Here is a 23,739-nt window from a genome sequence, read left to right as displayed (position 1 = left end):
TATTTTAAGAAAGGCTGTATAAAGGATTTTTAGTGAGGCTAAACCCAGCCCATAATAAGAGATTTTGCTTGCCTTCAGTAGCAGTTAAACCCCTCATTCCTGCTCCTCTGCCACTCTTGCTTTATGCCCTGATGTTAGGTCTGTAGAGTCACCAACTCTTGATTTGTCATAAAATAAATTTAAAAGTTTATTTTTTGTTTATTTGGTTTTAACCTGGCTAAATCATGGATTCAGGTAGCCATTCAGACCCACAAACACTTATGTCAGAAAAGTGGAAATGTGGCACAGGGCTATAGTGACTGGCTGTAGGTAGAGCAGCAGACCTTAATCTGGCAGCATGCTGAGCAAAGGGTATGTGGAACTGTTTCTTTGCATTTGCCAAGCCTCCTAAAGTTTAGTCCTGCAAATCTCTTCATTTTTAAAGTCCTCCTACTTCTGTCTACTGTACTGCAATGTCCCAGCTAATGGTCTTGAGTCATGGCTGCCATTAGTCGCTGAGGACTATGTGCCTGAAAATGTTCTGGAGTGTACTAGGGCTGCTGCTTCTTTACAGGCTCACTTAATGGCCTAATGAACTTTCTTATGTTTGCCATGGGAATTTAATAAGAAAGCTTATAAAATAGCTAATAGAGGTAGTTATTAAGAATACGAAATCTGAAATCACACATTACTGTTTTGTGGTGAGGGAAAAAGATAGCTTAATAAATCCCTTTAAAAAAAGCAACCAAAGAATGTAAAGGAGGAAAAAGGCTGTACATAGTTTTCCTTGAACTTGAATAGAAGAATGACACTTCTTAAACTATGTTTTAAATGTTAGATGTTGCCTTTTTGACCCATTTTTATTTAACCTCTTCATATTTAAAAACCTGTTTTCTTATTTAAGTTGTTGTCGTGGTTTAAGCCCAGCTGGCAACAAAGCACCACGAGGCTGCTCGCTCACTCCTCCCCTGCCCTGGGATGGGAAGGAGAAAATGTGAAGAAGAGCTCGTGGGTTGAGATGAGGACTGGGAGGGATCACTCACCACTTATGGTCACGGGCAAAAGACAGACTCAACTTGGGGAAAAAAAATCAATTTAATTTACTACCAATCAAATCAAAACAAGGATACTGAGAAGTAAACCCAAACCTTAGAACACCTTCCCCCCACCCTTCCCTCTTCCCTGCTCAACTCCACTCCCGGTTGGGGGTTGTGGTCAGTTCATCACACCTTGTCTCTGCTGCTCCTTCCTCCTCAGTGGCAGGACTCCCACGGGAGACAGTTCTCCGAAGAACTTCCCTGGCATGGGTCCTTTCCGCGGGCCGCAGTCCTTCAGTCACAGACTGCTGCAGCGCGGGCTTTCCCATGGAGTCACGGCCATCTCGGGGGGCATCCCCCTGCTCCAGCGTGGGCTCCTCTCTCCCCGGGCTGCAGGTGGGCATCTGCTCCCCCGCTCCCCTCCATGGGCTGGGGGACACAGCCTGCCGTCTCACCAGGGGCTGCAGGGGCAGCCCCTCCTTCTTCACTGACTTCCGTGTCTGCAGAGGGGTTCCTCTCACGTTCCAATGTCCTCCCCCACTGCAGGTTCCCCTTCCTAAATCTGTTCTCCCAGAGGCGCTACCACCATCACTGACGGGCTCCGACTGGGCAGGGGCGGGTGCGACTTGGAGCTGGGGAAGCTTCTAGCAGCTTCTCACAGGAGCCACCCTGCAGCACCTCCCTGCTACCAAAGAACCCCGCCACACAAACCCAAAACATTTGTCTTCTTAAGTAAGGTGTTTCTCATCTGTTTCTCTAATCCTGTTTATCTCTGGTTGACATTACACATAACTCTCTACTAATTTTTAATTTACAGTGTGTAAAGAACATACATCCCAGGACAAATAAGTTGTGTGTAAAACTCCTGTTGGTAACCTCTGCATTGTTCTTATATTTAATGGACAGGATTGTGAGAAAACAATAGGATTTTGGAATTATGCCTGAAGTTCTTAGGTAATTAACAGAAATTGTTCTATTATTAATCATCTGTGAAACTCTTAAGAAACCATTTGACCTCACATGTCAGAATCTGCATGGCCAGCAGTAAATGACACCAATTTTATTATTTGGACCTTGAATATATTAGATTTGAGAATCAGACAGACTAACAAGCAGATCCAGAAGTTACATTTTTAGGATTCCTTCCCCCCACCCCGAGAGAGTACTTTGAGTCCTTTAAATAATAATAGAAAAGAAAGGAAGCATATACTTCTGGAACATTTACTTTGCTTTTATATGCTACATTATATTCAATTAAATATATTCAGGCTTTGTTTTTTATTTAGTTAGGTCTCATTTTAAATGAGACTTTCTCCCTGTAAGTCATGTCTAAACCACAGGTTTTAAACTAACATTTCATTCATAAAAATGTGTCATGGATGGAAGGAAATGGGTTGCCTCATGTATTGAAACATATGCTGTGAGATGGGTACGTACAACCTAATGTCAAAACAGGACTTACCCAAAACTGCAAAAAATATCTGTAGGTCAGATAAAAGGTGAATATTCGTACTATAAAAAATATTTGTGGTAGTAATAAACCCAGGTTGTTAGGAAAATGCTCACTGGTTCTCATTAGACGCTTTTCTGTATTTATCTGCTACTATAAAAAAATAAGTCTAAGCTGTCAAATTGTGATATTGAGTCAAGTTGCCTTTTGGAGAGAAAGGCCAGGTTTGGCTGTGGAACGCCCTGTCTGAAGTATTGCATGCTTTGCTGCTCTGCAGTTACCTCATTTGACTTCTTATCTCCAGTGTTCCTTCCAAGCTACTCTCCACTCCATCCTGTCCACATACAGGGAATACACAACTTATTCCTTTCCTGTGCTATGCTAGGTGTTGATAGCTATGAGTCAGGACACAGGTGCATACTTAAAAGTGACTGAAATTGTAGATTTCTTTATTACAAGCTAGTAATTGCAGAACACCTGTAATTCTGTCTGTATTTCCAAACTACAGGGTTCTCTCAGTCTGGAGACCAGAAGTGTTTCATGCAAACATGAATCTAGTGATCCAAGAGAAACCCTGGAACGTTACAAAGTGAATTTTTAATGGAATAGGTCCAATTTCTTTATAATTTTACAGAAGATAAATTCTTACATTTTGGTTTTTCTTTTATTTTTTTAATGTCCACTTAAATCTACTTGGAACTTCGACAGGTTTGGTATATTTGTAGTTGTTAGCTTGTAACATTGAAATATCTTTAAATACTAGAAAACTGAAGCATTTGAGGTTTGCCTTTAATTTCAGTATTTTAAGCTCTAAACTTTTCATAGATGGTTTGTCTGAGCCAGGATGTATACAAAAGCTTAACCGACTCAAAAATAGATGTGCTCTGTATATTGTCATACAAGATGTGATTTCACCTTTTGTGACTTCTTTACATAACGTATTTTATGTAGAGATCTTACTCAGTTTTATCACAAGTACGTTTCCTGATTATTTTTTTTATGCTAGGTTCTTCAAAATACATGTGTATATATATACACACACACATATTACTGATGTACTAGATACTTTATATGAATAACCCACTGGATTCTGTTTTAGTTGGATTAAAAAATTTAAAAGCTGGAGTGGATTGCAGTAAAAAAAACCCCTCTGGTTAAAATGCCCTCTAACATAAAAATATGTAATTAAATACAGAAGTTCACCAGTTCTCCAAAGAGACTGGAATACTTAAAATACATCTTATAGCATGTTGTTTTGCAAGAGTAATCATCTTGGCATGTGACATAATAGCTGGGAGAAGTTTCAGGAAGATGCCTTTCTGCTGTTAGAGGTATGCAGATGTTTCTTTTCCCCGAGTGAGTTGGACAACCTGGAAGTCAGTTCTGACACAGCCAGCATGTCTGTAAATTATGATTTAGTGTATTTAGGAAAAGATAATTGTGAACTTTCACATAGTCTTAAGGTGTTATTTCTTTCTGCCAAATGAAGGAAGTGGACATTGTGATTTAAAAAAAAGTGCTTCGCTAAAGCTACTGAAATCTTAAAGGATGCCAGACAAGTATGCACATGTATTTCTACTAGTCATAGCTGTTCTGGACATTTTTGCAAAATACTTGAGAATTGCTTGTTATACATAGAAGAAACTGGATATAATTGTCTTAATTTTGTTGTCAGTTACACCAGTCTGAGTCCAAAGTAACTCTGTTCTTTGGCAGTTTAAGTAAATAGTATCTTTTCTGAATTTGCACAGATAAAAGTAAGGGTGGCGTTTGACTTCTACTTTGTGGACTTTCTCATTTACATCAACTTGTGAGCTATGGGTAAGCTATACTCTTGTAAACTATAAAGGAATACCCAAAAGAGAGAACACAAAATTATGGGAAAGTTTTTGAAGCAGAGCTCACCGATATTTGTGACGAGTAGAACTTCTTATAATTTAGAAATTACAAAACTATTACTGCTAACCATTGAAAAAAGAAAAAAAATGCAGTCACTTCAGGCTGTGAGCCTGGGCAAAGATTGTCAAAGGTAACTAGGGACTTTGGGGTGCCTTACATCTTGAGGGCCAAAAGAGTGTGGGGTTTGTTTTGTTTTGATTTTGGTTTGGTTTCATTTTTGCTGGGGGTCATTTTGTTTTGTTTTTTAAACGTTACTACTAATCATAGGAGTAGACTGCTCAAATGTCTTTTGAAAGTCTGAAGGTAAGCACTCAATGTTTGAGAAATCTGGAGTCAGTAATTGCTCTTAAAATCTTGATAGGAAAGTTTTAGATTTCATGTTTCCCCCACTCACCCAGCCATACTCACACCCTTGCCCGAAACCCAAGTACATAAGTAGGATTAAGTATAACGTTTGTTCAGGTAGAAACTCTTGTTAGTAAAACCACAGACTGTGGTAGTATAATATCTGTTAATTTCTAAAGATTTCAAACGAGAGTTTAATAGTAAGGATATCAAAACATTTAATAAGTATTAGTATATGAAGAGTTGCAACACCCCTTTCACAGATGAGAAATCTAATGCACTCTGGTTACCGCGATGCTGAAAGATGATGGAGTGCATTGGTGGATGTTGCTAAGCACATGGTTTGAATTTGAGATGAAGCGTGTAGGCCAGAAATGCGGAACTTGGGCAAAAGTTCTCCCACGAGATTGCATTTTTGATGATTTTTGAGATTTAGAAAATAGAAATTTAGAAGTAAATTAGGAGGTCCTTAAATTACATACTGGTTATTTGGCAATCAGCAGTGAACAGTTCTGTTTAAAAAAACCCAAGTGGGACACAGATGCTTACTAGCTGTTTTACACACATTTAGTCATGCAGGTACATGCACCCACACAGATATATTTTTATGATATAAATTATCTGTCCTAGCTGTTCATCTCACTTGAAAAACTTGCTCACCCCTCATATCATATTGTTGAGGTTGCTGAGGATAAAGTTTCTCAGCTGGAGACTACAACAGAAAAGAAGCTGTTGGTGGAACATGTCCTGTGCAGTTTCTCTTCTCCAGGACACAAATACCTGCTTTTCTGTGAGCGAGAATGAGGGGGGATGGGAGGGGTGGATTAGGACATATAAATAATGCTTAACGCTTCTGCACGAGTGACTAAGAAGTGTGTGGCTCAATGAAGATGATAGTTTTAAAGGGAGTGGAGAAAGAATGAGTGACGTATTTTGAAATTGTGGAAAAGAGATCAAGCTTTAGTGAGTTTGTTCCAGAGGAAGAATAGACTGCCGCCTTCTATTTTGTTTTTTTGAGCAATTATTTTAACTTACATTAACAGTACCCAGAATAGCAGGTACCATGTTATGAATCAGTATAAATGCATTTTTAAGAACATTTTTTTTAAACTTTAATTGCAGCAATGAGCAAAAGGGAAATATGGCAGTACAGTATTTTATTTGTCAAATGGTTCTAACTCAGTATTAGATGTTTCTTTGCTTATCAGAACTTCATCTAGCATAACTGCAACCATTGCAGGGCAACTTGACACTAAGTGCTAATGTACCAGAGCTTAGTAATATAAAATGCTAGGAACAGCGACGCATCTGAACAGAAGCCTGATAAGAGGCTTTACACAATTGACCCTGGTTCATCAGTATGGAGACTTCTGAGCGCTTGTGAGAATAGGTATTTCTTGGGTAGAAGCAACCTCCACGCACACAGCCACCTTAGTTGTCGAAGCATTTGCTCACAAGTTAGAAACCAGACTTCTAGAGAGCCTATAACATTCAGGGGTTTGAGTCTAAACTCCTAACTACTTGATTGGCCACCTACAGGAAAACCTTCTCTCTGTCCTTCTTACTGAAGTTGTAGATTCATGTGGCCAGATGGAAGAAATATACAAGAAGATTCCTCTAGTGAATGTCCGGCTGTAGCTACCCATTCTGCTTTTCATGTTACATAGTGAATCTTAAATGGCAAATACAGTCCCTGGGAGAAGAAACAAAAATTTGAGATTCTTCTTTTTCAGAACATCCCTGTCAGGTTACTGAGGTAGGCTATTTCTTGTTTATTCTGTCATTTTTATTCATGAATCTCAGATTGTTAGCTGCACAATGATTCGTCTTCCTGTTGAAGTTAAAAGGTGTTTATTCTCAGTAGGTGTGTTGCATAGCAAGACAGGGATGTCTTGCTATGAATCCACAGCAGTGTGGATTCAAACCACATGTGACTGAGGAGGGCCTATATGCACAGATGCAAATTTTGGATGCCAATCACTGTACAATTTAGGCAAAAAATAACCACTGTCACTGTTAACTGTTATGAAACATTTATCTGTATTCGATGTTAGCTGACAATATCAACCAAGTGTTTATGTGCTCTGCCTTGCTGTCCTCCCTACTGTTTCTGGAAATTGTGGTGCTGGGATTCTGCTTATCTGTCTAGAACCAGCACACTTTCTCAGTGAGAAATTCTGCTTCAGGAGGCGAGAAATCACCATCTTTCACAATGGAGAAGTAAAGACACTGATGGTGTTTAGGTACCTTCAGGAATTGTGTTATTTATCAAAGGAGGTGATACGGGTCGTTCCATTCTAGGTGTCTGTCTGCCTAGGGTTGTAACCTAGGCATTTGACCTAATTGTTAATATTTTAGTTAACACTTTAAGGTAATTTATATTTTTCTCCCCCCATTGTCAAACATGAAAACTTTGTAGGCAAAGAAGTCGGACCTGCCTTTTAAACTAGAGGAATTAAACAACTCATGGGATACTCAAAACATAGCTTACTTTTTGGTAAGTGTAGTAAAGCAAAATGTCTAGCTGGTTCTTATTTTGCCCATCAGAAATGAACCACAAACTTTGGAGGAGGGAAATAGAATTTAAGTCTGAAAACTTGGTCCCTAACCTTTTTTCCCCTTTTATTTTACTGAGAATGGAAAATTAGGAATGTGTCAGAATGCATTCAGCAGATTGTGAAATAATAGTAGTTTACTGTGGTTTCTGCCACAGAGCTCCTGTTAAGAGGATTCCTATGTTATGTCTTGTTAATCTTGATTTCCTATTATATTCCCAATAAAAATGTTCTGGCTAATGTCAGTCTCTGGGAGTGCTAGCTGTAAATTAACTTACAGAATAGATGATGGGAAGCTTTGCTGAATTGCTCTTCCAAATTTGAATTGTAAATAAATAGATCCATTAGTAATAATGGAATCAATTTTTTGAATATTAATTGCTTCCTTAGCATGTGAGAATAACAAATCCATATCCATCTATAAAAATCACCAGGTGATCCTAATTCTGTTCTGTAATTTTTCAGCAGAGAGCGAATTGGTTTTCAGATGTTACAAAGCATTTTATACTTTTGTAATACTTTTTGTGACAATGATATTTTTCTGCTTGTTGAAATTTAATTAACACAAAATTTGATATTACTTTAGGCAGTTATATGGACAAATGTAGGCACAGAGGCAAATAACCTACAGCAAGCACATTTTTTTTTTAATATTAGGAGCTAAATAAAGCTTGATATAATCAAGTTAATAAAGCTAAGATCAGACCTGTGTCTTTAGAAGGTGGTTGTATCTGACTTTCTAGGAAGTCAGCTGATACATTATAGCCACTAATAAATTATTTCTGGCAAGGCTTAAATAAACATATTGCTTACATCTAGAGTCTCCTCACCATAGTGGAAACCATCACCTATCTTTAATGACAATACCATTGTGCTGTACAATCTACATTTCCACTTCAATTATGGAAAATAAAGGCCTCTAGCTTTCATAATTACAAAGATATTTTAGTAAATACGAATTGGATAAAACCTCAGATTTATGTCTGTTTCATGTTGAAGAAAATAGCTCTGAGGGATACATAAATGGCTCCATAGTGGGATTTTGACACTTTTGATATTTTTGGTGTGAACATTGTACTGTTTCATAGCTGCTTATTTTAGCAGAAATGGGAAGAAATATGTGGTGTTGTCAGAGCAAGTCTGCATACTGACTGAGCTGGGGTAAAGCAAGCATGTTTTGTCAGGGTTTTCTAGAAGATGCAGTAAAGAATTAAGACTGAATGCCATGTATTTCCTGAGTTTACTGAGTTATATGCTTAGATGAAATCAATGGTACTTTTCCTGGAATAAATTTATGCATTTTTATAGTAGTTTAAGATATTTAGGATGACTCCATGTAGAGGCTGCACATAGTCAGATATGTCCCTGCATTGTAAGGGGAGTCCAGTTCTTCCCCAGCATGAAAAACTTCAGACTATGGTTTTGGAAAATGTTTTTCTTGCGGTTTCGCCTTCATTTTCCATGAAAATTGTCCATTTGTCTGTTCCAAGTATGAAGTAAAACAGGTTTAAAAAAAAGGCCAGCCATTTCCATGCTTTCATAAATATCTGATTTTTTTTTAGTCCTTTCAAAGCTGGGAAAATGACTAATGCAATCCAAAAGTTTACCGTTTTTATAAAGCAGGTTTAAAATTAAAAATTTAAGATTGTGCAAAATAGATTAATAAAATTTAGATCCTATATACTTCATAGGATAAACTACAACATGTGATATTGAAAGAAAAAAGAGAAAGACTTGCACTGCTTTTCACAGTTTCTAGCAACATTTTTCTTCTGTATTTTATCTGGCTTCCTAAGCTACAGTGTCAGTCCAGGCAGACATTGACTCTTAAGGTAGTTGACCTTTTCACATTCAAAAAATCCGTATCTTTACGTCAGTGATTTATTTGGTCTCTCCCTTGCTGTTGTAAGATACTGCAACATTTCAAAAAATGTGTCTGAGGACATACATTCTTCTGTGGCTTCTGCATCACTACAACTGGTTCAGTAACTAAGAAATTTTTGTAAAAAAGTATTGAAAAAAGTGAGGCCATATATCACACACAAGAGGAGGAAAAAAGACTTCTGTAGGGTTTTCATAGCTGACAGAGAACAAGAAGTCCAGCAGGTCACTGAGTGATAATGTGAGTTAATGTCGGTGGCAAGACCATGAGTATTGAACATGCCTTTGAATCTAAAGATGATTCTTGTGATTTTGGCACCCATTGCTCTACTGGCTTACTCACTCTGCTTATGTAGTAGCCCCTGTGCTAACAGAGTCTCATAGCCATTCATGCTGTATAATGAACGTATGCCACACCTGAGGTCATCAAGAGTTTCATGCAGGGCATGATAACCACTGAGTCAGCAAATACTGGAAGATTACATTGGTACTGTAAGGTTTAGATATACTCTAGAACTGTGTGTGTCCTGGCTTCCAGTCCAAGTGTTACATGTAAACCTTTGGTAGGAGAGGGCCCAGTGTAGCCCAGGAAATGGTTGGCTTTGAAAATGTCCAAACCAGTTCTCTCAGACTGTCCTGTTGACTGTTCACTATAAAGAAGTACCTCTGAGAAGTTAGTGAACTCACTGATATATTCTTCAATGTCTAATTGGTAGAGATGTGTCAAAAATCCCTTACAATTCATTTCTCTGCAGCTGGACAGAGCTGCCAAGACAAAGTCTTATGTCTTAAATACACAGGTGTGTGCACACAAACACAAGTTTTGTTCAGTACTTCAGTTTATAAAACAAACCCTGATCCTAAAAGAAACAGCCAATCAACCGCAACTTCTCTGTTCCTTAGCAAATGAAACAAACAATGTCCATGTACACAGAATGCGTTATCAGTTAACCACATTTTTGGATAAGTCTTTGCTTTTTGTAAGCTGTTAGATTTTCTTCAAAGAAAATTCTTAGAGGAGAAAAACGGACAGAACACAGCTGAGTCAGATATCAACATAGGGCCAGGAAGGGGTTGCCTTGCAGATATTGTGTCGTCTTGCACAACTGATTTCTAATATTAGGTTCTCACCAATGAACGCCTATCGTTACCTTTCATTTAAAAGGCGCAATTTGTGAATGGGTGCTGCACAAAAATGTGTTTTTTAACAGAGAATTCTAAACAATCTGGTTTATCTTTGGTGGAAAAAGCCTGTTAAATACATAAGGAACCTAATGGAGCATCAGGACTCAATGCAGTTCTTACAGTCTCTTTTTCTTCCCAACAGTTTTCTTTCTGACAGTGCTGTCAAAATCCAGCATTTCTTTTTGTCATCACTTATATGTTCAAAGCCATTTTCTAATTTGATTTCCTAGTTAGATCGCTTGGAGTTCCATTGATTTTTATGGAATCTTCAACTCTGGCCCCTGGCATTCTTTTCTAGGGGTAAAGTCATTTTGATTCCAGCAATAAACTAGATGTCTTCCCCAGTGTGATACCCATCTTTATGTTGTCATAATGGCAAAGTCCGATACTTATCATTTCTTGGTTGTAAAGTTGAGTTCTTCCTGTAACATTGCCAAAAAGTTATGTTATGGCTTGCTAAAGTTTGATGGAGTTGCCAAAACACACCTTCAGAATCCCAAGAACTTGGGAAAAGAAAACTATTTCAATAGGAATGGAAAGTTACATGATCTCCTCCCTTCACTGCTTTTCCTGAAACACGTTTTCTACTTGATACTGAGTTCAGCACCCTTACATTATTCCAGATTTCCCTTGCTCAAGTATTTTTATTCCATTAACCTATACAGTTTTGCAAAACAGTTATCTGAAAATATGCCAATATCATATTCCAGTGTTGCTACCTTAGTTTCTCCATCAGGGAACATTCTGGGAAGAGGTACTTGGACCAGTACATTAAATGATAAATCTGTTCATGCTTACTAGGGACTGACAGTACATTCTGCTTGACTTTAAGCAGAGAAAGTATTTGACATGGATTCTAAAATCTAAAGTATATTGGAGAAGGATACTGAATAAGCTCTTGTTAATTTTGACTCCAACTGTTATCCTAGTTCAGTCATTTTTTGCTGCATTTGCTTCCCACTTGTTTAGAGTTGTAATTGGACTTAGTCTGGATAACTCATTGTGGTTTTATGGCTGGTTTGCTGTAGAAATGAAAATACCTGGAAGAGGAATACATCTTCGCACGTCTTACGCTGTAATTAACAATATACTTGTTTCCGTCTGCATTGAATTATTATTATATTAATGATTCCATCACTTTTCAGGTTTGTTGGTTATATGATGTATATATTTTGCATAGCTGGATATATTGTTAGGAGCGAAATGAAACTGAAAAAGTTATTGCTTAGAATATTAAGTGATTCTTAGCACCACAGAGTCATGTGTCAAAACTGCAACTAATGATCAGCCTGGTTCTTGTTTCCTGAGTACATAGTTAGTCAGCCCTATGTTAATATCATCTGGCAGCTCAAATAGAGTTGTGGTTAAAAGTTTACTTTTGATCATGAAAACCAGAAGAAACATAACTTTCTTTTCAGAAAATACATAACCAAATACGTATTTTATAACCAAATGTGAAAAACGGGGAAATAGTATTTCTGAAATATAACTGAAGACTGGACAGTAATACACTAAAGTGAAGATGAACATGGGAAAACTGAATTATAGTTGTTCATAGCTTTCTTGCTTGATTTTGTGATTTAGGATTTTCAGTAGTGTCTCTTTAAGCTAGGCTTTGGTGTTTAACTTATTAGGGTGGGTTGTTTGTTGTTTTTGGAGGAGTGTTAAACTTTAAAAAAAAAAAAGAGGGGGGGTATACCTATAGGAATACAAAAATTAATTTTGGGATATTTAGATCTACCTGAAAGACACCATGGAGATCAGAGAAGGGAAAAGTTGATTTTTTTTCTTGTGAGAGCATAAATTGGCAGAAACTTTTCTGTATCGTCATGTAGGCATGGTTACTCAAGAAATATGCTATAGAAATTTAATAATAAGTAACAAACAGGATTATTTGGCCCTTCTAGTATTATAGCCATAAGTTAGTATTTGTAGTTCGAAGTGTAGTTCAAAAATGAGTATGGATTAATCACTAAAGGACCAGCTACAAAACACCCCCACAAAGCAGAAATAAGAGACCTAGAATATCGCAGGTAGAATTTTTATTTAAGGACAGTCATGCAAATCGCTCGCCTGCATATTTTAGTATACTTTTACTAAAATCTCATCTGAGTTATAATTTCTCAGTAAATTCAGACAGTGTCATTATTTACTGCTTAATGTTGGGTTGGAAGAACCCAACTGTGTCTTAGTAAGCAGGAAAGGGAAACTACTTTCAAGGTAGAAATACTAATATTTCGGGATTACAGTGAGAAGGTGGCAATTGTTTAAAGAATGTGGTGGTGAGTACTTTCTTAGCTATATAACAGCAGAATTTAGCGAATGGATGCTTTTTTTCTTCTCTGGGTTAATTTCCTTATGGACCAGCACATCACCATTTATATCTTAGTGAATTATTACTGTGCAATGTAGCTTAGTAGGTGTTATTATTTCATAGTAGGAATGACAAGAAATGGATTGAGTGGAAGTACTATTTTTTTATTAGCATGCTGGCTTACAGCTTTTAAAAAGATCTTGTATGTGGGGGATGTGGCAGCCAACATCTGAATGAACAACTGTTCCAAACTCCTGATCAAATGTCCTTTGCATTTCTGACTTCTTTTTCGTTACTTTTTGGCTTACAGTTTTATTGTGATTTCAGAAATGTGGTGGCTTCCGAGCTATAAAAATCACAAACCTATTTCTGTTTAGAAGTGACATGACTGAAATGGAGAACTGTAGGCAACAGAATCCAATTCAAAATTGTTTTCTTTGGGAATTTGGTGCTCTGAATGACATGCAAGTATGCAAACTTCTTAAAAGTCCTAAGCAAATTCTAATATTAAAAAAGTGTTTTCAGCTACAGTAAAAACCAGTAGCCTTTGATTACCTTCATCACAAATGTTGACCAAGAGAGAGTTGGATAGGTTACGTAGTATTTTTATAAATAAAAAACAGTGATATTGTATGAGAGGATACAGAAGTATCCATGTTTCATGAAGATCTGTTTTCCTTAGTAAGGAATTTTGCATTATCGTTGAATGTGCTGCATTTTATCCTGGTGACAATCAGTGCCTTTCAGTCCAGCATGCTGTACAAGCAGCAGGCCAACCCCCCTCCACGTACTTGCTGGGTTTTATGTGTGGTGTGTTTCTTTTCGTAATTGCATGTTTCTAGATAATTGTTAACAATTTTCTAAAATTATTTTTAGCTTTAGATCCGGCTAAAGATCCATGTTTAAAGATGAAATGTAGTCGCCATAAGGTCTGTGTTGCACAGGATCAACAAACTGCTGTTTGCATTAGTCACCGAAGGCTTACGCACAGGTAAATAATTTAAAAGTTAATCCTATAGACTTTTTTAATAGTGTTCATGACTGACTGTAAACCATAAATAAACTATAATTAATTTAGTTATTTAATAACATTTGAGCAGAGGAGTGGATTTTAGAAGTAATTATGTATGCATAATTTGATTAGAATGTTTAATATTTGATTTTTTTGATAGGCTGATAAACTAGAGGGTGTACATAGTTAAATACCGCAAGACGCTGATAAAAATATATTTACAGAAATACCTACTGTGCTAGTACCAAGTGAATAGAACGATTATGATAATGTCCTGCTGCTGTACATTACTATGACTTCATCACTTCATATAAGAAGCTAGGGAACTCAAAACTACCTGTTAAAGTGTAGGTAATGGGCTGTTACTGTGTAAGGGTTTTGTTTTTTTTTTCCTTCTTTTTTTTCCTCTTTTATGCATTCTAATTTTCTTTGCCTTCTGGAATGGTTAAATATAAGGAACAAATATATGACAAAGTTATTCTGGAATCCAAATGTAGATGACACTTATTCTTACCTTTTTTTGGGAGAACAGTTCTAGGTGCTCTGTTTATGTAGGTCTTAAGAGTGGCAAAATGTTAATGTACTTCTGTGGCTTTATCTGGGGCAGAAAGTGAGTATGGCCTGAACCATACACTTAGCTGAGTCATGAGATCGTTGTTTTCTGAGGAGATGGAGTCAAGTTGCATTTTTGACTTGGGATTGTTCTTTTTTTTATTTTTTGCACTTCATTGTGGGAAACAGAGCATAGTAGAAAGGCTAAGCTTCAGTAACTTGATTGAAATATGTGTGTGTTAAAGTGCTTTGCTCAATAGGGGCTGAAAAGAGCTAAGAAAAATAAGAGACTTTCTTGTCAGATGTAAGAGGATCATTTCAAGCTTTTTAGAGAGCCTGTACAGTTTTATGAATGATATAAGGAATGTTCTTCCAAGTGTCTAGTTATGTTAAATAAGCCCATCTGTAGCTTTTCAAACAAGCAAGATAGTACATAGCAAAGGGAAAAGTTTAAACTAGTCTTGATCTGCAGCTGCAGTTAATTAACAAAAAAGCTCTACATTATTTGTAGAGCTAAACTGTTTATATCAAACAATCTCAGTGTAGAGCTAGACATTTTGGTTTGATAAAGTATTATATAAGGTGCAAGAATTATTATCAGACAAAGCTAGGTAGTCTTAATTTCAACTGCATGTGAACTGTCAGGGGAATATGTTAGTGTCAGCTGTGAAAAGACAACACAATAATTTGAAACTTCTGAAAGGTATTACATGCATTATTGAAAACAGTGAAAAAATGACATCTCCAAGTTAAGTATACATGCCGTAGGTAAGAACCGAAAACTTTTTTAGACTAGATGAAGGTGCATACAGTGGTTGAATTAATAAACGTATTGACATCTGCTTTCATCCCTATATTATTTCTCCCACAGTCCCTGGAACTCTTTTAGAAAGGTAGTATTCTAAGAGGCAAAGCTTGTCTGAATATAATACAATCTCATAATGGGAAACTTGGGAATGGCAGCAACTTGGTGATTGTAATAAGCACTGCAAATCTAGTCTTGTAAACTAGACGAAGCAATTCTCTACCTACCTGTCCTGAGCCAGGACGGGGATTTCCCAAGCTTAGAACTTCCTGTTCCCTGACATTACTATGTTCAAGGAGAAATCAACTGATTTGTGCTTTCTTTCTAAACAGGGTTTTTTCATGCAGTCTCTGACCTTTTGTAGTATGGTGGGATAAGAGTATGAATAGCATATTCACAAGCAGTTGTGTGTGCTGGTCTCTTTGCCACTAATTATTTTTAGCCCAAGGTTTTATTCCTTTACTGATATCTACAATTTGCATATTGGTTTTCAACAGAGCCGTCTGTTTTTCCAAGTTCCCAAATGACTAGTCCACTCATTTATAAGTCTTGGTAAAAATTAGATGAGAAAGGTTATATTATCAACTGTCAGGTTATATTATCTACCTGTATCCATTTCTAATATATCAGTTGTGTGTATTCAATCTGTTGGGAATAAATCTTTACAAAATTTAATCCCAGTAATTTTCCCTTTCCACTTCATCTGTGTGTGTGTGTCTATGCATGCGGTGTTCTTCAAAGACTGCATAATTTGAGTAATTTTTTTTTTTTTTTTTTGTTAGGGAAAAGGCTGTTGGGGATATCTTCTGGAAAAATAGTTGAGATCTTTTTCATGGATTACTGGGAGCTCTTCATAAAGAACTTGCCCATAGATTTCCATTTGGACGTATTTGCTGTATAGATCCATAGGTGTTCCAGAGATTATTCCCAAGGCTCTTGCACAGGAAAAGTAGTTTTAACCATGTGAACTGATACAGTGGCAAAGACTATCCTCAAGAGACAGGGAAGAGGAGACACTGCATGCCTCCAAGATAAATAAAGGTTTATGGGCACCTTTGGACTACCCCAGGGAAAGAAGCATGAAATACGTTTATAGCTGGATAGATTATTCTGTAGTGTCATCAGGCTGAAATTCTCAGATTTACAGTTAAATTCTCTGTTATTAGAAGCAGCATTTCCAAGCACCCTATTACGTTCATAAATTTCTGTATATAAATTCTGTTACTCTTCAAGGTAATAGCATAGACAGAGAAGCTGCTGATTAGTGAAGGCTGATTATTGTATCAAATGGAGAAATCACAGAAGTAATTTGTTCTGTTGCTTTGTTAAAATTGACTTGCAGAAAAAACACTTAGGCATGGACATTCTGTTATTGGGTCCATGCTGTCCCAGGTGTTCTTATCTGTACAGTACAATTCCCAAACTATTGTAACCCTGGATGGATTACTGAGAGGGTACGTCAGTACCACACAGTGAAGCATGTGATTGGTGGATATCCCAGACATCTGCAAGGCTGTTAGTGACATGATATGACATGGTCCCAGCAGGATTAATTAACAGGACAGTACACTCTACTGATGTGATGATTGTACCTGTGCTTTCAAAAGTACTAAAATTTGTATTAGCTTGGGGATCTCAGCACTGTGCTCTTGCTGCAGTGTGCTTGCCTTTGCGTGGTTTCAAAACCAGCTACTGCATCTCACTGTCCTTTTCATGGTGCTGTGGGTTAGGCAAGCCTATGGTTTTGCGATTTCTTCAGTTTCCATGGCAGCAGAGATCATGGTTTCCCCTCAGTCTTGAAGAAATGCACACAAGGCTCATTTCCTTTTCTGTGAGACTGGCAGGGTGGCAAGTCGTCTTCTAGCACGCTTCTGCAGTGCCACAGCATCCTGATGCAAGAGCTTCATTTATGTACTGTCCTGGGAAGACTGAACAGTATTTGACAAAAAGGTGGAATAGGTGTTGTTGATCATTGGTCATGAGAGTAGTTTGGAGTACCAGAGCTTTAGAAAGTATGGGGGCATGGTTAGAGGTTGCCAGTTTTTTGTTGGTGGCAGGTAATCGCATTTGCATCTCTGCTGGCTATAACTGTGTTGGAAGCTGTGTTCTGTGTGCTATGCTCTTAGCTGTGTCCTAAGAAAGAAAGAGGAAGTACTTTAAGAGGCGAAAGCATGCAGGACATATATTAATGTTATTTATCTGAGTACTTCCATGTGGATTGCTGTGGGAAGGGAATAGCTGCCTGCACTAGAATGCATGATAAATAATTCAAATCTGGTGTAAAACAGAATTCTTCATTTATTCTTTGAAACTCTGGAGATTGACATTAACTTTTCCTTTTGCCGAAATGGTGTTTTACCATCCCTTTGTGCTTTCCAATTTATCTTTACTGGTTAAGTGATAGGCTTTATGGGGAAAGAAGCCCTGTAAAGTATCAGTACATGCAATAATGAAATGCTTTGGAGTATACCTCATTCAGTTACAAATACAACTTGTAGAACATTGGAATACAGTATTGCAAATACTGTGATACCAGTGATGTGAATGTTATGGTGACAAGCAGGATACTCATCATACTAATCGAAATTTGTCTACTTGTTTTAGTTTTCAGTGAAAGTTACGTGAATGTTCAGCTTGAAGGGAATTGGACAGGAAAATTGGACAGGAAATAAAAAGGGATAAGTCAAAGGAGGAGGGCTGTAGGTGGTAATGGATATTTCAGAATACCTGCAATGGAAAGTGTGCTTTTTGTATATGCAGAGCAGCAGGTGGTAAAGATAAATCCAGAAATCTTCACATACTTGCGGTTGCCACTTTGAGCAAGGAAAGAAAGAAGGAATTTGTGGTGATACCACAACATGTAGGAACTCATTAAGGCCATGGAAAGCTGGTAGCTAGCCAGGCTCAGAAAAGTTGAAAAGTTAGTTCAGCAATAGATTTGCAGGTCCTGATAAATAGTCTGTTAAATTCATCTTAGATTTGAAACAGGCAATTATAATATGAAATGACACATCATGTAATTTGCTCTAATAACAACATTCTGTGAATCATAGATTACTGTATTAAACTAAGGAATGTATGGATGAAGTTCTAAGCAAGCAGATTAGCTGCAGGTGAAGAGCAGGACTCTAGAAAACTTAAAAAAATCAGGCAGGGTTGCCACCCAGCAGAGAATTTTAATGTAAATGGAACAGTAAACCTGGGATAGTGCCTGTGGTTTCAATTGGATTACTTTTACTGGAATTCTTTTTTTGGTACTGCAAATTTGTCAAAACAAAAATATTAAGCCTAATGCTTAAAGGTGAAAGAAAGGAGGTGGGGAGGGGGGAAAGCATCTATCTGCTTCAAATGTTTCTCTTTGTTTTTATCTCAAACCAGCTGCAGGAGACCAATTTACAAATGAGATTAATTCAGTTGAGACCCAGTCATTATGCAGTCCATTCCAAGATTCAACTGCTTACTGCAAGGAACTGGTGAAGTGATGACTTGCTCAGTAACACTCAGAAATGTATTTTGTGTTTAAGCTCTGAAAATGAGGAAATTGCAAGACAGTTTTGGGCCCAAAGTTCTGTTCCAAGTAAATCTGAGTGTCTTTGATATATTAGAACCTACTTACTGAATGATCGTAGTAGAATCTGATAAAACAGTCTCTTTTTCTTCTTGTATAAGAAATGCACTGTATAAAATTGGATACATTAAATCAATCAATGCTTGGATGCATTAAATTATTCAATGTGTTAAATGCACGTGCATTTTTTCTAGGTAAAAGTAGATCTGTCTGTTTTATGAATTCCCCACCATACATTATACCCCTTGCCCCCATTGTGAAGCTCCTGCTATGCTTTTTATGGGTTTGTTTATGTAAAATGTGCAGATCAACACAACAGTTCCCTGCCATGGGAGAAATAGATTGCACTTGTCTCTGCCATGTTAAGGTGGAATTGAAACGTTTAAAGACTGACAGCTATTACTTGTGTAAGGACCTCGAAATTTCTTTTTCTTTCTATTGGATTTCGCACCCTCTCATGTCATTTATTCTTAGGTTTCAGAGTAGAAAGCAATTGTAACACAATTCAGATATTCCAGATCCAGTTTTTATTTCATGTATTAGGTATAGGAAATCTCTAGGGAATAATTTAGAAATAAGGGATCATTCCTTTTGTAGCACATTTATGATTTATTTTCTTTCTCTTTGCAGATTATGCCTTACAGTCATTTACAGTCCCTTCTTTGTCTTGTTTTTGTACTGTTTTGTTTTTTTTTTCTTTATGATAGCAGCCTATACCTATGTCATTTTAATAATGTAGGGAAGGTGTTCATAAGAGGAATAGAATTGCCTTGTCACAGAGGTGTGCAGCTTTTTGCATCTTCTTTACAAGTAACTGATTCCCAATAAATGTTAACTAAGCAATGGATTCTGATGATACTAGCAATTCTAATAAAAACTAACCCATTTTGTTAAAGTAAAGGTTAAGGTAGGAGAGGTGACTTAATCAGGGTAAAAGCATTTCAGTTACAGATCATGATTTACCTGGAAAATGACAAGGATTCACCAGTTATGGATAGACAGTCATAACAAGTAAGCATTTAACTAAGCTAAAACAAGGAAACAAAAAATAATCATTGCTCTTTTGGTATTAGAGCTCCACAAGGCAGGTTGCAGAGAAGTGTGCAGACTGGACCTCTATACAATGTGAAGCTGGGTAGGAGGTGAGCAGTATAGTGGGCCTAACGAGACAGAATTCACTATTTTAAGAACTGAGGAAAGAGTGGTAGGTGCTGTCTGGTTAAAATATTTCCTCTGCTGTTTCTTAAGAGAGTTCTATGAAATTCAGTTAGATTTAGTGAGAATTGTTCCCTGCCCCTAAGCTCATGTGGAGTAGCACCTGAATTTAGGGCTTAACAAAAATTTTCTAGTATTTCTGCCTGTGGGTGCAGTCTTCAAGTTACCATGATTTCACTTCTAAAGCATGTTAAAGAGCATCACTTTATTGTAGACTCATAGAGCTGGTACTGGTAAAAATGCTATATCAATCAGTCTAATTTACTAGGGTAGGGTAGTTGGATAGTTTGATAGATTTTGTGCTAGCACTTAATCTTATTACAAATTCCTTTTGGCTTCTGAGTTAAATGACCTTTCCAAGTGCTGATTTGGTTCAAATCATTCGTCATCTAGTCCATTTTCTTGCCTTGGACTTCTGCCTTCTTACAGTGTTTTTGGAGAATGTGAAAAACCAGTCTAAATACTTTTTTATACAAGCTGGATTATCAGAGGTTCTTCCTTGTGTGTGTTCACCTTAGTATTATAACATGAGGAAAATGTTCTATCTCAGCCTTGAATTGATGAGTCTTGGGCCCTGAAGCATGAGATGGGTTAACTTTTCCTGTTATGGATGGTGTGACAGAAGCCCAGAGTAAATTTCAAGTGCTGCAGAGCTGTAACACTGATTCTACTGCGAAAGCAAACCAAAACCTCTTCTGTTTCCATACTGTAGTACTGCATGGCTGAGATAATGTCCCCAGGCATCCAAAGTGACCCAAGTCCAAGTATGTGAGAGGCCTATTCAATAAGAAAAATGCACATGCATACATGTATGTACACATGTGCATACATATATGCACATACCTACATATAAATAAATATATACACATTTATATGTTTTTTTTCTGTTCATATCATATGGACACATGTATCCCAGATTTTCAAAACATCATACTTTGGAATTTGAGGTATTTTATTCTCACTGTCATTTTACAATAAAAGAAAGAGGGCTTTCAATTTAGATTTGCTACCACTAAGTTTTTGATTCTTTGGAAAAAAAAAAAAAAGAAACAAGAGCTGTAATTCCAAATCTGTAGTTGCATTAAGTAGTCTGAGGAATTTTGAAAGAGAGTGAACTGATATGGAAGATGCTCAGTTTGATTAGGATCAAATAGAGCCTTGCTCTCATTTGATTAGAAAAAAGGAAAATAAGCAGAGAAGAAGGAACAGTATAGCTTTGTAGCTTTTCTGTATCTTTAGGTGCTGTAACATTTTATTATGATTTCAAGAAAAGACTTCCAAAAACTGAAGCAAAACAAAGGATTTGCTTTGGGCAGATTTGTGTGAAAGTTGCAAACACCACTATTTAGGATGTCATCATTTCACATTATAATGCTGCTGAAGAAGGCCAGCTGGTGCAGTTAAGTCCCTTATTGGAAATTTTAGTCTGATTCATTACTGTGATTTGTAGTTGTACACAGAAACACTTAATCATTCTTATGCTCCAAGCTCTATTGAATCTACTGAAGGCTTTCTGGTTCTTTGCATAATTTGTGCTGCCAGTCTGCCAGCTTGGCAGTGTTTCAAGCTTGTTGCATTATCTGTGTGTGTTTGCACAGGAAGTGATGCTGCACGTAGCCTGAATTTACAGTAATTCTTTTGTAATAGGCTAATGAGCAACACTACTTCATTCACAATACTAACATTATATAGCTTTGATTAGTCCAATTATTGTGTAACTATGCCATTGTGATCATACTTACACTCTGCAAAGTACTGAAAAGGAAATTTGCTTAGCCGTAGCTTAATTGAACTTGTTGAGAAAATAATTTGGACTTTTATGTGCTTGAGAGAGGTGAAAATGTGAATATTTTGGAGATTTTTATATGCTATGCAATTTCATTTATTAAAGGAAAAAAGTGAAGCTTCTTTTTTACTAGTTCTTTCATTGCATTGGGAAGGAAAAAAGGTGACTAACACTAGTCATCATACGTTTTGCATATGTTGTGAGGGTCTGTTCTTTCCTTGGTGTGCACATGTTTCTTCGATTCATTTTAGTGGAAGTTGTGGATACACAGCTGGGGGAAAACAGGATCCTCTGATGGAATTCATTCTCTAAGTAACTTCTGCTAACACTAACGGAAGATATATATGTAGGTTGCAAGAATGTATATTGCAGTACCAGTGTTGTCCATGTCAGCCTTACTATTTATTAAGGTTGTAATTTAGCCATACAGTATTTATACTTTTTGTAATCAAACTTCAAAACTAAAAAATTGCTGTCCTTCAGAAAAAAAAAAACCACACCCCCCACCCCCTCCCAACTGTCTCTGTAGAAATCCAAAATAGAAATTCTTTTAGGTTTTAATGTGTTTTTCTTTTTTCCTATGTAATACAAGTTTTGTAAGAGATCAAAGCAAACTTGAAATAAAGGAGCCCTGAACAGAACTTCCCTGTTCTACTTATTAGCAGAACAGGTATTTTCCACTATAATTTTCCAATTCAAAATTTATGATACACCTATTTTTAAGGAAAATATGGAGTCCTACCCTAGACTAATGCAGGTGGACTTCAGTTAATTTAGTAAGTCCTAGGCCTACTCGTGTTTTACCTGCTCCAGTAATCTCGTTCAGATTCTCAGTGGTCTGTAGGAGCAAGAGGGTGCACTGGATAATCAGTTGGCATGATGAGTTTTTCAGTGATCATGACTGTCCTACTTTCCACTTGTGCAATGAGGTTATAAATTAGGATTGGGATTTTTTTTTTGCAGGAAAATGGATCCCAGCTTGCTCTATTTCTTTCTGCCTTGCTGACAGTGGTTGAAGGCAGTTGTACCACCTCCTAAAAGGCAGTAAGTTAGGCCACTTCTGTTAAAAAACTAGGACACAGGAAAGAATTAGGAAATGTGACATCTGATCTAGGAAGGCATTGCTGTGATTGTTTTTGTGTAACCCTGGGGGATGTTAATGTGCTGTCCCGTTAATAAAAAATGGTTTGTGAGCTTTTATTTTGGTCTTGTTTTAAAAATGATCTCTTCCTTCACAGTATTCCTGAGAATCTACTACTTTAAAAGATTGCCTTTCTATTAACAAAATTAAGAAAAATGATGAAGGCAGTGCTTATAAATGATTTCTCTGTCCATAAGTATGAAGTTGTGATTTGTAGTCCATAGCAATAACATTCATTGTGGACTGTTAGGTAAACATTAAAACAATACAAAAAAAATACGAGTAAAATCTTTGAATGTTCCTTTATCAGAAAAATTATGCAAAATGAATTCAGGAACAGTTCAATACCCCTTCTTACAAATACCTATCTGTTTCTTTTTGTAATCCTTTAAAAATTAGCTGTCAGTATCAGTTTCCAGTGTACTTTATTAGAATACATTATCAATTGTAAAATAGCTGATGCAAACATTTGTAATCAATTAGTGCTTAATTTGGAATTTGTTGGTGGGTTGTGTGGTTTGGTTTTTTTTTTTTCTTTCAGTGTTACTGAAATACTCCTAACACTGGATAATGAAACAATAAAACTTCAGGATGCTTGTATGTGAGGGGTTCTTTTACAGGTTTTAAAATTTTCGTGTGGATCTGGATCTGATTATAATTAGGTGCTTTGATTACTAGCTAGCGTCAATTCTAATGCATTTCATTTTCTGTGAAGGTCTTGCTTCGTAAGTTGTGTTTATAGGCTCAGAATACATCTGTTGTTTTGCTTATGTACCAGTGGTGAGAAAACTGTTGTGTGTGAAATTGATTACGAGTAGTGTTCAGGGAACAGAAATCATTCTGCTAATTTCCGTTTGTGTAAAACAATACGTATAAGGTTTCCAATGGTAAAAAATACATTAATTGTTGCAACTGGGGATGTTTGTCATCATATAGTGAAGTGTGTGCATATATTGGTACTTTACAGTAAAATGTACTACTGCTTTTGGAAATCAAGTAGTGCACTTAGGATAGT

At 36.8% G+C, this 23,739-nt stretch overlaps 1 protein-coding gene across 1 annotated transcript in view; it reads left to right on the top strand.

The window, feature by feature from the left end:
- Positions 1–23,739, top strand: part of SPOCK3 (SPARC (osteonectin), cwcv and kazal like domains proteoglycan 3) — a 221,082-nt gene that overhangs the window by 82,506 nt on the left and 114,837 nt on the right. The window contains exon 4 of the mRNA XM_069786532.1: positions 13,522–13,636. Coding sequence (XP_069642633.1) covers positions 13,522–13,636 — 115 coding nt within the window. The remainder of the gene's footprint in view (positions 1–13,521; positions 13,637–23,739) is intronic.

Source organism: Haliaeetus albicilla, chromosome 1 (genome assembly GCF_947461875.1).
Source record: "Haliaeetus albicilla chromosome 1, bHalAlb1.1, whole genome shotgun sequence".
Taxonomy (NCBI): domain Eukaryota; kingdom Metazoa; phylum Chordata; class Aves; order Accipitriformes; family Accipitridae; genus Haliaeetus; species Haliaeetus albicilla.
The sequence above is the reverse complement of the archived record's forward strand: the minus strand, read 5'-3'. Positions and strand labels throughout refer to the sequence as shown.